This window comes from Bufo bufo, chromosome 11, assembly GCF_905171765.1.
Source record: "Bufo bufo chromosome 11, aBufBuf1.1, whole genome shotgun sequence".
NCBI classification, from domain to species: Eukaryota; Metazoa; Chordata; class Amphibia; order Anura; family Bufonidae; genus Bufo; species Bufo bufo.
In genome coordinates, this window is record NC_053399.1 from 16,229,581 (window position 1) to 16,244,369 (window position 14,789).

The 14,789-nt window shown below is 40.5% G+C and overlaps 1 protein-coding gene across 1 annotated transcript in view; it reads right to left on the reverse strand.

The window, feature by feature from the left end:
- The window catches only part of LRFN5 (leucine rich repeat and fibronectin type III domain containing 5), a 93,460-nt gene that overhangs the window by 23,713 nt on the left and 54,958 nt on the right, over positions 1-14,789 (reverse strand). The window contains exon 2 of the mRNA XM_040411855.1: positions 474-1,881. Within this exon, the coding sequence (XP_040267789.1) occupies positions 474-1,861 (1,388 nt within the window). The 5' untranslated portion in view covers positions 1,862-1,881. The remainder of the gene's footprint in view (positions 1-473; positions 1,882-14,789) is intronic.

A 14,789-nucleotide genomic window follows, 5' to 3' on the forward strand; every position in this document is an offset into this window, starting at 1 on the left:
CTATTTAATAGCTTAGAGGGGCCAAAGGGGATGACAGTATTGATATTTTATGTAGTGTATATACTGTAGCTAATCATAAATACATCATAATTTCATTTGTGTGGATATAAAGAACTAGTATATAAACCTGCAAACAGGAGAATGTAAAAAACATAGTTAATATTGTGGTCTAAGCTGACAGTAGAGAGCATGATATCCGCCTGGAGTGCAGACATTTCACATGTAGATCTGGGATTTTAGAGCAACATCTCTAGACATACATGAGATGCAATCATCATTGCACTTACTCTTCTGAATATCAAATCTGATCAAGAATCTGATATACATCTGACCCCGACTATTCTAAATCTTTAATGACATCTAATTCTGAAGGACATTTACCTTCTGCTACCATTTCTGCTGATAATAGCTATTTTTGACAAAGCTTTGATCATCGAGAATATTGTATGAAATGACAATGTTATGTACTCTACCTGTAGACGAGGGAGTCATCGTATGTGCCATTGTATTGTATCTGAAACATTCGTATTCCAGGGATATTTCTTTGAAAATTGAATTTAATGAGTGCCGTCGATGACGTTGCTTCTGCCACCACCACCTTCTTGTCTTGGCTCAGTTTTGTATCTCCATTGCTGCTACTTGAATTGGAACCAGATTTAGTAGACGTCGATATGTCTGATGATCCAGGATCTGGCTCGTGAATGTGGTTTGTACTATTCACTAAGTGAGGGAGTTTGATTATGTGAAGATTGATTGTTTTTGTTGTCTCTCCAGCAGGATTAGAAGCTATGCATGCAAATGGGCCTCCATCTTTGACTGTAGTTATAACAATGTCTAGGGTTCCATTGTCGTAAACCAAAATCCTTGTTCCGTTGGATATTAACTTTCCTTCGGGGGATATCCAGTGAACTGCAGGTTCAGGGTCTCCAAGGGCTTTGCATTTTAAGACTGCTCTTTGACCTTCCAGGACTTCCACATCTGGTGTATACCTTGTGATAAGTGGTGGCTCACATAAGAAGTCTTCTTCTGTGATGGACCAGAAATAACGTCCCGAAAGGAGGGGTGGGGACGCGCATGTCTCCAAGTCGTCCTCTCTCATAAGGCGCCTCAGCCATAGCAATTCACAGTTGCAATGTAAGGGGTTTCCACCAAAACTTAACGCAAACATGGAAGGGTTTATCATCCCTGAGGTTGCTAGCACCTGTGCTCTCTGAAACAAGGGGTCCGGTGGTAATTTTTGCAGTTTGTTAGATGTTACATCTAATCTATTTAGCTTGTGAAGATGGGAAAAAGTTCCCTTTGGGATGTGCTCAATCATGTTGTGATCAAGACTAAGAGTGTGCAAGCTGACCATTTTTTCCACTGCCTCCCAAGGTATGGTCTCCAGGTTATTATAAGATAAATCAAGTTCCTCCAAGGCTAAAACATCATCAAAGGCGGTTGGTGAAATTAATATCAGTTGGTTATTGTTAAGTATCAAATGGTGGAGATTGGAAAGCCCGGCAAAGATGTCATTGGTGACTTTAGTCAATCGATTGCTGTTTAAATGCAATGCTCTTAAATTGCGCAAGTCAGCGAAAGAATGAGGTGTGATGTAACTTATTGTATTCCTGGACAGAGTCAGTTCCACCAGACTTGTCATGTTTGCAAAATCTTTCCGTTTTATATTGGTAACAAAATTATCTGCTAGCCTTAATTCAACGGTTTTTCGGTTGATGTTCGGTGGGATGAAGAGCAACCCTTTCTTATCACACAAGGTTGCGAGATTTGGAGATAGATTCTGACAGGCACAGCGCTTAGGACAGATCTCAGCTCTCACCGCCATGCCAATGAACAACAGATAACCGAACAGTTTTTCCATTGTAGATCAGGTTAAAAAGCCTGCAAGGAAACAGAGAGATTTGCCATTAGGGTTGTCCGTTACATACATTTTTTATTTACATTTTTTATTGTCTTTTTTTATCTTTTCGGAGGAATTTAGGATACAGAAATGAAATAAAAGTGAGAGGAACAACAAGTAAAAACAATAAAACAATTTAAAAAAATTAAATTTTAAATTCTTGAGAACCAAGAGCCATACATACATATGGCGCCTGGTGCTGTACTTTAATCTAAAGGAATATATTTATAAACAAAAACCCTTTTTGGCCCAGAACATATTTGTAAATATAAATAACCAATAGCCAAAGGCTATAAAGTTCAGTTTTTGGCCTATTATTTATTTGTTAAAATATAACTTTTATTATGGTCCTGTTTAAAAAAATAAATAAACAGAAAATGATGTGTGTTTATTTACAAACTTTTTACAAAAAGCCTAAGGCCACTTTCACACCTGCGTTAGGTGCGGATCCGTCTGGTATCTGCACAGACGGATCCGCACCTATAAATGCAAACGATGGTATCCGTTCAGAATGGATCCGTCTGCATTCTATGTAAAAAAAAAAAAGTCTAAATCTAATTGTTAGTCAGACGGATCCGTCCTGACTTTACATTGAAAGTCAATGGGGGACGGATCCGTTTGCAATTGCACCATATTGTGTCAACGTCAAACGGATCCGTCCCCATTGACTTACATTGTAAGTCAGGACGGATCCGTTTGGTTCCGCACAGCCAGGTGGACACCAAAATGCTGCAAGCAGCGTTTTGGTGTCCGCCTCCAGAGCGGAATGGAGGCGGAACGGAGCCAAACTGAGGCATTCTGAACGGATCCACATCCATTCAGAAAGCATTGGGGCTAAACTGATCCGTTTTGGGCCGCTTGTGAGAGCCTTGAAACGGATCTCACAGGTGGACACCGAAACGCTGGTGTGAAAGTAGCCTAAGGTGATTTAAAAAAATCAAAGAGCATTGGTGTTGTGCTTTTTGTTTCACTGTATATCATTGATAGCTGGGATTGGGCTTCATTCTGCATAAACGCAATAGAAGTGTTATTTTTCACACTAACTTTGCTCTGATATCTAAAGTATCAATATGTTTATTGATAACTAAAACGAGAGCCAAAATAACGGCGTAGCTCAGACCTCCTCTATCTAGAGATGATAGAATATCCCTTAGGCCTCTTGCACACGACCGTATGGCTTTTTCAGTATTTTGCGGTTCGCAAAAAACGGATCTGCAGAAAATACGGATGACGTCCGTGTGCATTCCGTTTTTTGCGGAACGGAACAGCTGGCCCCTGATAGAGCAGTACTATGCTTGTCCGTTATGCGGACAATAATAGGACATGTTCCATCTTTGAACGGAACGGAAAAATGGAAATATGGAAACGGAAGGCATACGGAGTACCATCTGTTTTTTTTTTTGCGGATCCATTGAAATGAATGGTTCTGTATACGGTTCGTATACGGTCCGTATACGGAACGCAAAAAATGGAGCGTAAGTGGAAAAAAAAAAAACTTTTGTGCAAGAGGCCTTATTAAGATGGTGATTCTACCCCAGTTCCTATACATTCAGAGAAATTCCCAAATATGAATTGAGGATAAATTCTTTAAACTAGCAGAGAACTTCTGCCATTTGGCTGGGCTTTGAAGCAGGGCCCCCCTGTGGAGTTCAATACCTCTGCTATCTGACATAAGATGGCTGGTGTGGGAACATGGCTGACAAAATAATAATCCATATTCCTCACAACCCCTTTATTTCCAACCAGCCCCTAATAGTATGCAAGGACTTGCTAAACAATTTCCCAGCCTCTCTATAACTCCCTTGTATATTAGATATTTGGCCGGATTCCAGTAAGGTAAACATGCTACCTTTGTTTACAATTTCTCACCTCCATTCAGCCAGCCAGGAACCCAGCTAATGGAACATGAAAAACCTCTCTGCAGGGGTCTAGGCCATACCCCAGTTCAATGAACATTATCAGACATCATGGAATCGGCGATTCATAAGGAATTATGAATTGCCCATCCATCACAAACATAAACCAGATGCATATTTGTGTCCCTGTGGCCACGATGAACAAGCCCGTGGTCATAGTTTGGTGGTGGGATGCCAGGGAGGGGAGATATACATATCTCTCTACAGAAACCAAATAACGGTACCATGCTTGGACTCTACTGGTAGCCTGAACCCAGGCGGATCTATTGGTCCCAGAACCACCTTCCTGCGACATTCTGGAGCCATGAGCCCTAATCGGTTTTGTGGCTTATGTGCTGGCTACAGGTTAAAAGGCTTGTGCCAGCAAGCGGGCTAGTCTTTTTCTGAAGGGATGTCACATCGTGCCATGTGTTTAGAGGGACCTGCAACCAGCTGACATCAGTGCCCCTACGTGACTACAACTAAGATCTCATCACAACCCAAAGGACTCCTTTACCTGGTAAGCTGACTTTTGTTCTGCTTAACCCTGTTTGTACCACGCCATTTGTACCTCAGACCACTGTATATATTCTTTGTGCGTATAGTGTTATTTCTAGTGAGCCCTTAAGGTGATTAAATATATAATTTAATCTTGTGCTATCTTGTATCTCGATCACGAATCCCCACCTCCGTGTTTCGGCCTAGTTATACGCTACTGCGGGTTGGTTTCTCACCCTATATAATTCCGTTAGTGGACCAGGCTTATATCAAACGAGAAGCTGGTGGCAGTATACCCGGGCTAAGGAAGCACTGTTTTACTGGGGCAGTGACCAGGCTCTCTCAGCTTGTTGCCTCTCTGTGCCAGCATGGACAGGAGGAGTCTGTGAAAACTGTATCAAGCTGACCTTACCTGCTCCTCCAGGAGGGCGTAACGTCACGCCTTGGTATCCAGTGACCATATTGTATCTCGCTGGCTCTACGTAGTTGACGTCCGGCAGCAGCGAGGTGCGATATTCATCACAGGGATCTTTGGGTCGTACGCCCCTTTGACATAATCACTACTTACAGGTTTTGGATGAATTGGCACGGGATCAGTATTGGCAGAGAAATAATATTTTTTATGTTGCATAAATAGGTAGCGAGGAATGGGGAAATACTTTATTTTTTGGAGTTAGAACAAAGAGAGAATATAATTAATTTATCTTGGTTTAGGTATTTTCAGTTATGTTTGGCATTGCAAAGTGTTAACCCTTTCAGGACCAGGCCATTTTTAGCAAATCGGACAAATGTCTCTTTATGTGGCAATAACTTTAAAACGCTTCTGCTTAAACAGGCCATTCTGAGGTTTTTTTCTTGTCACATATTGTACTTCATGACACTGGTAAAATTGAGTCAATCAATTTCATTTTTATTTATAAAAAAATACCAAATTTACAAAAAAAAAAAAAAAAATTCGCAAATTTCAATTTCTCTACTTTTATAATACATAGTAATAACTCCAAAAATAGTTATTACTTTACATTCCCCATATGTTTGGATCATTTTGTAAATGCCATTTTATTTTTTGGGGACGATAAAAGAATTGTCATTTGCAACCTATGCTGTACCAAAATGAGATGGGGGAGTAAACACTAGCAACCTCACCACCACCAGCTTGATCCGCCACATGGCATCAAAGCACCCTAATAGGTGGTCGGAACGGGTCACACCACAAGAGCACAGGTCCACAGCCTTTTAGTTTAGATGGTCAGCTCAGCGGCAGACCCTCACCCGTAATTTTTTAAATGGTCAGATAAGCAGCAGGCCCTCACCCCTAATGTTTCAGAGCAGCGGTCCCCAACCGCTGGGCCGTGGCCCAGGACCGGACCCTGAAAGATTGTTTGCCAGGCCGCAGAGGAGAGAGGAGCGGAGACATCTCCCTCCCTCCGCATCCCTCCCATGACGCGGCCGCCAAAGGGCCCAATAAAACACCAATGAATGTGTGGCTAATATTAAAGTAGGAGGAGTGACGGGAGAGGGTTTACCGCTGCGCCGTCTCAGCTAATGTGCTCGGCGAACGGCAGCAGCGGCAGCCTCCTCCTCCTCCTGAGTCTTGTGTTCTCCAGTCCCCAGCCATTAGTGCTCTGAAAAGCACCCTGTCCCACACACTGCAAGATTATTAGCCTGCCTCAAAATAAAGGCAGGCAAAAAACATGTATCAGCCAGCAAGATTTGGGGTTAATGTGACTCATTAACCGCAATGTTGCCAGTAGCCATAATTTGAGAAGATGGGGTCACCTATTATTAATCTGAGGTACATGGTGCTATTACATTAGTACCCCCATGTACCTCACATTAAAAGTAAGTGCCCCAGGCACCTCATCAAATAATGGGCAACATTGGGTTAACCATTAATGTGAGGTACACATGATGAGGTTACTTACTATTAATGTGAGGCACATGCAGGTCCAAATTGATAAAACAATGTGCCTCATATTAACAGAAAGTTACTCCAGCATGTACCTGATGCCATTAATCCCATCGTTATATAGTGTTATATATTTTAATATGCACCTTGTGTTTTGTTATGCACGTTAATCAGTGAGCACCGACCAGCACCCGCCTAAGCCCCGCCCCAGAACCCCCCACCCCACTTGGTGCCTGGGAAAATTGCCTTGCATGAAACTGGTCCTTAGTGCAAAAAAGGTTGGGGACCACTGTTTTCGAGTGTCACCAGCAGGCCTTTGCTTCTAATGTTTTTGAGGGTCACCAGCAGGCCATCAATCATAATTTTTCAAGGCTGTGTATGATGCCCTCTTTTATGTGTAATAAAGGGTGTATCGGAGTGCCTCTTCCTTGTAATTTTTGGCAGAACTTGCACTTTATATACAAGTAAATATACAGGAAAGAATGTTTCCTCTAAAATCGATTTTATCTTTGGTTTGGTGCGTATTATTGTCAGTCTGTAAAAGTGGCGTACTACTCGGACAACATCCTTCTCAGCAGCGACCTGGGAGTCCAAGATGCATCCAGACATCCTCCCCGTGCTTTTCCCGAACCATTTCAGTGGTGTTTCCATCAATTTCTGACGATTTTTTATGAACCAGGCACCCTCCCCTCTTCAGAGCAGGGGGTGCCTGGTTAAATGCTCGGGTTCTCCCGTTGACTTCCATTGTAGAGCACCCGAACATCTCAAAGTGTTCTACTCGAGCACCCGAGCACTTCGGTGCTCGATCAAGACTACTAAGGTGGCCAGATATCTGTCGTCTTAGTTCTGATGTTGTTTTCCCTACATATTATTTAGGGCAGGTACACTTCGCAATATAAATCAGCCCCTTGGTTTTGCAGGTTATCAGTTGTCTAATTTCATACTTCTTTCCATCACTAGGATTTGTGAAAAATTGTGTTTTTAAAATAAATTTACAGAAGGAACAGTCCCCACATGGTGCTGATCCCTTTGGATTATCCCTCTATGTGGATGAGGCAAGGGATTGTTCCTGGTAATGACTGAGAACCAAATAGTCCTTTAGATTCCTCCCTCTTCGGTAGGTTATACTCGGATGTAAACTGAGAACTGTTTTTAAATCCCTATCGGACTGTAAGATGTCCCAGTGTCTTCTCAAAATGTTACATGTTTCTTTTGTGTAACTATCATATGTTCTGATACATCTAATAATTTTGTCTGTTTTTATTATTTTCTCTGTTTTTATTCCAATAGGTCTTCTTGTTTTTTTTTTATCTTTGCCTCTTGAAAGCTTTTTTCAGTGGGCGTGTAGGATAGCCCTGCTCCTGAAATCTGGTCAATAATTCTTCGCTTTCTACAAGAAAAGATTCCTCATTTAAGCAATTATGACGCGCCCTAAGATACTGGTGGCGAAACATGTCGGTGGAGCTCTAGTTAGTTTTTAGATTAGAAGCGCATTGGTGATTGAGTAAGGGAGCCGTACTGCAGACGTCTCCCTGCTTTCAACTAACAAGCAGTAGAGACATGTAAAGCCTGTGAGGACAAACAGACTTAGCGGCAGGTGATTTAGCGCTAATCTGTCTGGCGAGACCTGGCAGTAGGAGAAGGTGGAATTTAGTTATCTAGGTCACAGAAAACTACTTCTGCTAACACCGCGCAACAATGATTTTGCTACTGAGAGAAAAACATGTGATTTATACTAAAATGAGCGCGCTAATTCCAAATATGAACTCGGAATTTGCCTGACACGTCTAGATTTCAACCCTTTAAGGACCCTGGAATCTCCAATTTTGCGTTTTCGTTTTTTACCTTCCCATAGTCCTAACTTTTTTTTCATTCACATAGCCTTATGAGGGCTAATTTTTTGTGGGACAAGTTGTACTTTCTAATGGCACCATTTACGGTTGCATAGCATGTAGTAGGAAGCGGGAAAAGATTTCCAAATGGGATAGAATTGGGAAAAAAACTATTCTGATAAAGGTTTTTTATCTTTATTTTTTTTACACTGTAGACTATGCAGTAAAATTGACCTATTATCTTCATTCTTCAGGTCAGTACGGTTACAACTATACCATACTTGTATAATTTTTCTTGCGTTGTAATAATGAAAAAAAAATTACGTTTGTACTTGGCTGTGTGAGGAATCAATTTTTTGCGGGACGATCTGTTCTTTTCAGTGATACCAATTTGAAGTGTGTGAGACTTTTTGATCACTTTTTATTAAACAAATTATTGGGTAGTTGAAGTGACAAAAAATTGCAAATTGGCAATTTTAGTTTTTTTTCCGTTATGCCATTTGCCGTATGTCATTAATATTGTTATATTTTAATAGAATTGGCATTTTCACACACGGCGATGCCCATGATGTTTATTTATTTTATTGTTTAAGTATTTTTTTAACTTTTTTTTAAACTTTTTTTTTAGTCACCTTGGGTGACAATAACTGGCAATCATAAGATTGCCTATTGTGTTCATTGATGTCTATATAGACACTATTAAACACTTCATTTGCACTATACCAATACAATGCTGCCACCTAGTGGCCTGTATTGGTATAGTAATCTAATAGGCACCGAAGCCTGCTTGAGGCTTCAGCCTATTAGATCAATGTAACAGGATCCCCGATCTCAGCCGGGGAACGCTGTGACCAGAGCGGAGGTGGCGGACTTCCGCTTCCGGACTGCGCAGATGCCGTGGTCACATTTGACCACGGCATCTGAAATGGAAAATGTATGCGATCAGCCTTATGGCTGATCGCATACATGTGACGTGAGTTTCTGCTATTTAAAATAGCAGAAACCCAGCAGCTATGGAGCCCGCTGCACGTGCGAGCTGACGCCATGTTTGGGGACTGGACGTCCGCCGTACATGTATGGCAGAGAACCTTAAAGGGTTAAGTTATACATGCAATGCCAATTTAGTTATAATATTAATGCATTATATTGGAGATATATTCCAAAGGACATGTACAGACCTGTTCGGACGCACTCAGGCTGATGTCAGCAGTAAGTATATAAGGCAAGCTGGACAGATTTTGATAAAGTGATCTGTTATAGTGCTATCAGTTTTGAAACTTAAGATGGATAGACGCAAACGTGTTAACGATCCAGACAATTTCTGCTACATATGTGGCAAATACACTACTTATAATCAGCACAAGAATCTTACAAAGCGAGTGCGTCTTGCAGCTTTGGATGCATTTGTGCTAGTAGTGCAGAACTTCTTTGGGAACAGACAAGCTGCAAACTCTGCTAAATTAGTAGACAACATACTTACAGCATATGAACAACTTGGCTGCCGAATGTCATTGAAAGTGCCTTTCTTACATTCCCATCTTGACTTTTTCCCACCCTATTTGGGACACGTAAGTGACGAACATGGAGAGCGGTTCCATAAAGATATTTCTACAATGGAGAACAGGTATCAAGGCCGCTGGAATCCCAACTTGATGGGGGACTACTGCTGGTTTTTGCAACGGGAAAATATGACCATTTACAAACGCAAAAGCAGATGCCTGAAGCTCTTTTAACAGTACTGGGCCTTGCTCAAGTAAGACTTTTAAACTGAAAAACAAGACTTTTTTAAATTTAGTTGTACCATTACATTTTCATACACTGTTTACTACGCAAAGTTTGATGTAGATCAGGGAATTGTTGGAGTAAAACTCGTTCTGTTAAAAATTATTCAATGCTTTCCAAGTGCTTAGTTCATTTAGGCATACTTATGCATAGCAAAATTTTGTGACTTGTTACAACAATTCTGACTTTGGATTTGTAATCCGCACACTTGATTTAGTAAAGGACAAATGGTTTTTGCCCAGTAGCAGATGAAAAGTTTTTTTTTGTTGCGTGGTGTAATTGAGAAATAAACTTTCCCCTGATAGATGAAATTGATGCGAACAGTGTGAACTTTGAGAATATAATAAGTTACTTACTTCCCTTAAACATGGTGGCAACATGTAATGTATACATTAACATATTGATACTTTAGATATCAGAGCAAAGTTAGTGTGAAAAATAACACTTCTATTGCGTTTATGCAGAACGAAGCCCAATCCCAGCTATCAATGATACACAGTGAAACAAAAAGCACAACACCAATGCTCTTCGACTTTTTAGAATCACCTTAGGCTTTGTTTGTAATCAAACACACATCATTTTCTGTTTATTTTAATGTAAACAGGACCATAATAAAAATTTTATTTTAACAAATAAATAATAGGCCAAAAACTGAACTTTATAGCCTTTGGCTATTGGTTATTAATCTAAAGGACCTTACAATTAAAGCTCCTTCTTCTGGCTGGTTGGGTGCCTGACGAGAAGACAGAATTTCCTATACACATAGCACTTAATGAGCACTATGCAAAGAACAAACCAAGTAACTATGCCAGGTGTCTTGGACATAGCAGACCCAGTTCAGCTCTGCATTTGGAAATTGCCCCCAAGGAGGAGGTTTATTTTTTCTGTACTTGGGGCTCCTTTTGATGTCCTAGTTAGAGTGGAAAAGTGCAGAGTGAAAAAAAAAAAGCTTCAATGTCCCCCAGAATTCCTTAAATGAGCTCTTAAGAGGAATATTAAAAATATATATAAAAAATGGCTAAGTAAAAAAAAATATATAATACAACACAAATAAGAAAAAATGTTAAAAAAACAAACCCTGCAACCGTCACCCGCTTTTGCAGAACTATACACATTTTATACCAATGCAACCAACACCAAATAGAGGGTCCATTTTAATAATTTTTTGGTGAATATGCATATTCAAAGAATAGAGTTGTATTTTGCATATAAAATTAAAGTGTCAACATGGCATAAAAAAAAGAAGTGATATTCACCGATTCTCCAAAGTTCACGTTCTTACGTACTGGTTCCTATTGGTCTCTACCTACTTCCTGGCACCACTCGACACACAGAAAATGACTGAGCAACCAATCACTGGCTGAGACAGGTCGTTTTTGTGGCCCATGATTGACTGAGAGGAACAAGCACATATAAGCCAGCGGAGACTAAGGAAATGTCAGAATGGGAATGCCGGGTGATTGTCGAGATTAATAATGCTTTGTTCATTTCTTTATGCAGTTTTGGCCAAATTTTATTTATTCATTTATTTTTAAGAACAAAATAAAAAAAAAACACTGCCCTGACAACCCCTTTAAGGACTCCACCTTCCAACGAAACAATTCAATGCATTATGTTGCTAACATCTTAGCAAAACTCTAGACAGGCTGAATTGCACATCACAAGCACTTGGCAGCCACATATAGACACATATGGCATAAACAACTCCCAACAGAGTAGTGCAAAGTCAAGTTTTTTCAAGGAGATGGGACCTCTATTCAGAGGAGTGTCTCTTGCTCTGGAGGAATTCTTTTTGTTTAGGGTCTTATCTAACAAGTAAAAATTGTCCAAAGAAGAGAACCACTTTATGTTTATGGAAATAACAAAAAAAAAAAAAAATCCCCAAATACAAGTTAGTAACCCAAACCTAGTCTATCATGGATATAGATGTTGGTAAGGGGCTCATGACTTGTTCACTTCACTCTCAGCCCCCTACCACCAGTACAGAAAAATGGCTGGTAGTGGTCATGGTGGCAGCAAACCAAGCCATCATTTTAGCTTTTGCTATCGTCCCCCTGACAACTTTTTGTATCTCTGACATTGACTATATATAATAATTATATACAATATTGGAATATTTTTCTCAAAATTTTAATGGCGTGTGATTGACTGCACTGAAATTTACAACAACCCTTTTGATATATTTTTTCCCAACAAGTCATGAAAACCTTTCTACGAAGATGAATGTCTCAGTGAACTGTGTCACAACGCAACATCACATACCGACAAATTGTGGGTTAGAAACTGAGATGGAAATTATCGAGAGAGAAGTGTGAAAGCCTAGCCTGCAGGGAAGCTGTTAAAGTCAATTTAATTATTATTCTTAATGGGGTGCAATTATATTAGGAGGCGTCCATGAGATACACTTGCAGGAATATAATGTTATACTCTGAAGAATTTTGATACTTTTAGAAGCTTGTCATTTACAATAAATCCATTGTTTGGGCAGATGATTGAAGGAATGATTTTCACAAGTTGAGAGAAAGCTGACATTTTCCAAAAAGAGACTAGAATACTTTCCATCTGGTAATATTCCTGTCAGATTACAGTTTTATATATATTAATATTTTTAAATATAATGTTTTGCAAATCTAAAGAAAAGTAAAGGAAAATAACTGAAAAAACTTACAATATTTGCAAACTTTTAAAATAAATTGTATTTATTTAGTCACTTGTAAGAATAAGCAAACTGATTCTGAGAGAGAGAGAGAGAGAGAGAGAGAGAGAGAGAGAGAGAGAGAGAGAGAGAGAGAGAGAGAGAGAGAGAGAGAGAGAGAGAGAGAGAGAGAGAGAGAGAGAGAGAGAGAGAGAGAGAGAGAGACTTTTATACAAATGTGTGTTTCTCAACAATATATGCGTTGTCTAAGGAGTACTCTTTTTCATTATGGAGAACCTCTAGTATGCAGAGTACGTGTGCATGGTATTGTAGGCCAGTTGATGCCCCTATGGGATTCTGGGAAAGATATTCAAAGTAGCTTTCCTAAACCTATATCATCCCAGCAGATGTTGGACATAATAATTTACATATACTTTCCCTACAAATCAAGAGGGGAGTTGTCTAGCCTACAATAATTACCACGTATATCAACTGGTCTCCATAATAGAAATAGTACCCACCAAGAGGTACCTCTTAAAGGAGTTGCCAGGTTTAGAGCTGAACCCGGACATATCCCCATTTTCACCCAGGCAGCCCCCCTGACTTGAGCATCGGAGCAGTTCATGCTCCGATGCTCTCCTTTGCCCTGCGCTAAATCACGCAGGGAAAAGGCATTTTTTTGAGTTCTGGTGATGAACCGGGCTCTCCTTAGGGCTGCCAGGTGGAGACTTCCACCCAACAGTAAGCCCGGTGATGTCACAGGCACTGATGGGTGGGCTTTAGCGCTGCCCTAGCCTGTTAAACGGCTAGGGAAGCGCTAAAGCCCACCCATCAGAACCGGTGACATCACCAAAAACACTGCTGGGGGGAAGCCTCCGCCCGGCAGTGTGTTATTGTAAATAGAAGAGCCCCTGCCCTGCGCGATTCAGCTCGGGGCAAAGGAGAGCATCGGAGCATAAAATGCTCCGATGCTAACATCAGGGGGGCTGCCTGGGTGAAATTATGGGTATGTCCGGGTTAAGTTCTGTGCCCGGACAACCCCTTTAAGCCCTTGCAACTAAAAAAGATGTTCTCATCTGCCTTGATCTGATAATGGCCCTTTGTCCTAAAAGAGCTAGCTACAGATGTGAGTCTGGCTTAACTCTTTTCCTAGCTTTGCTTCATAAGCATGTTTAAAAGGCAGGAAAGCATCTCTGCCAATCCACTGTGTGAATTAATGCAGCACTCTTATGGATGTTGTGTTTTCCTTACTGTTTACCAAATTGCAGTGCAGTAGCAAGTAGTTATACTTATGTCCCACTTTCACCTCAGTGGGACAGCTCCTTCATACTCACCTGAGGATACATCATCTGTATAGCAAATACAAACACCTTTAGCAATTTTATTTCACCCTTTTAATTCAGCATCATACTGTATAAACCAGAGAGGCCTCCAAAGTAACAGTCAACTAAAAGTGAGATAAGAGAATTACAACATCCCACAAAGCTTACACCTCTCACAATGAAACATGAAGGCTAGTTCTCTTTCTAGAGGGACAAGAGAATCGGAATGTCTCAAGAGAAATTTGCCATAATTGGTTGACTGGCCTTGGGGGGGGGACTCTTTGCGGTGCTCTTTATCATTAAGAAATGAATCAGAATGTGATAGACCAAGGTAATATATATATATATATATACAGTATAGACCAAAAGTTTGGACACACCTTCTCATTCAAATTTTTTATTTTATTTTCATGACTATGAAAATTGTAGATTCACACTGAAGGCATCAAAACTATGAATTAACACATGTGGAATTACATACATAACACACAAGTATGAAACAACTTAAAATATGTCATATTCTAGGTTCTTCAAAGTAGCCACTTTTTGCTTTGATTACTGCTTTGCACACTCTTGGCATTCTCTTGATGAGCTTCAAGAGGTAGTCCCCTGAAATGGTTTTCACTTCACAGGTGTGCTCTGTCAGGTTTAATAAGTTGGATTTCTTGCCTTATAAATGGGGTTGGGACCATCAGTTGCGTTGAGGAGAAGTCAGGTGGATACACAGCTGATAGTCCTACTGAATAGACTGTTAGAATGTGTATTATGGCAAGAAAAAAGCAGCTAAGTAAAGAAAAACGAGTGGCCATCATTACTTTAAGAAATGAAGGTCAGTCAGTCAGCCGAAAAATTGGGAAAACTTTGAAAGTAAGGGCTATTTGACCATGAAGGAGAGTGATGGGGTGCTGCGCCAGATGACCTGGCCTCCACAGTCACCGGACCTGAACCCAATCGAGATGGTTTGGGGTGAGCTGGACCGCAGAGTGAAGGCAAAAGGGCCAACAAGTGCTAAGCAT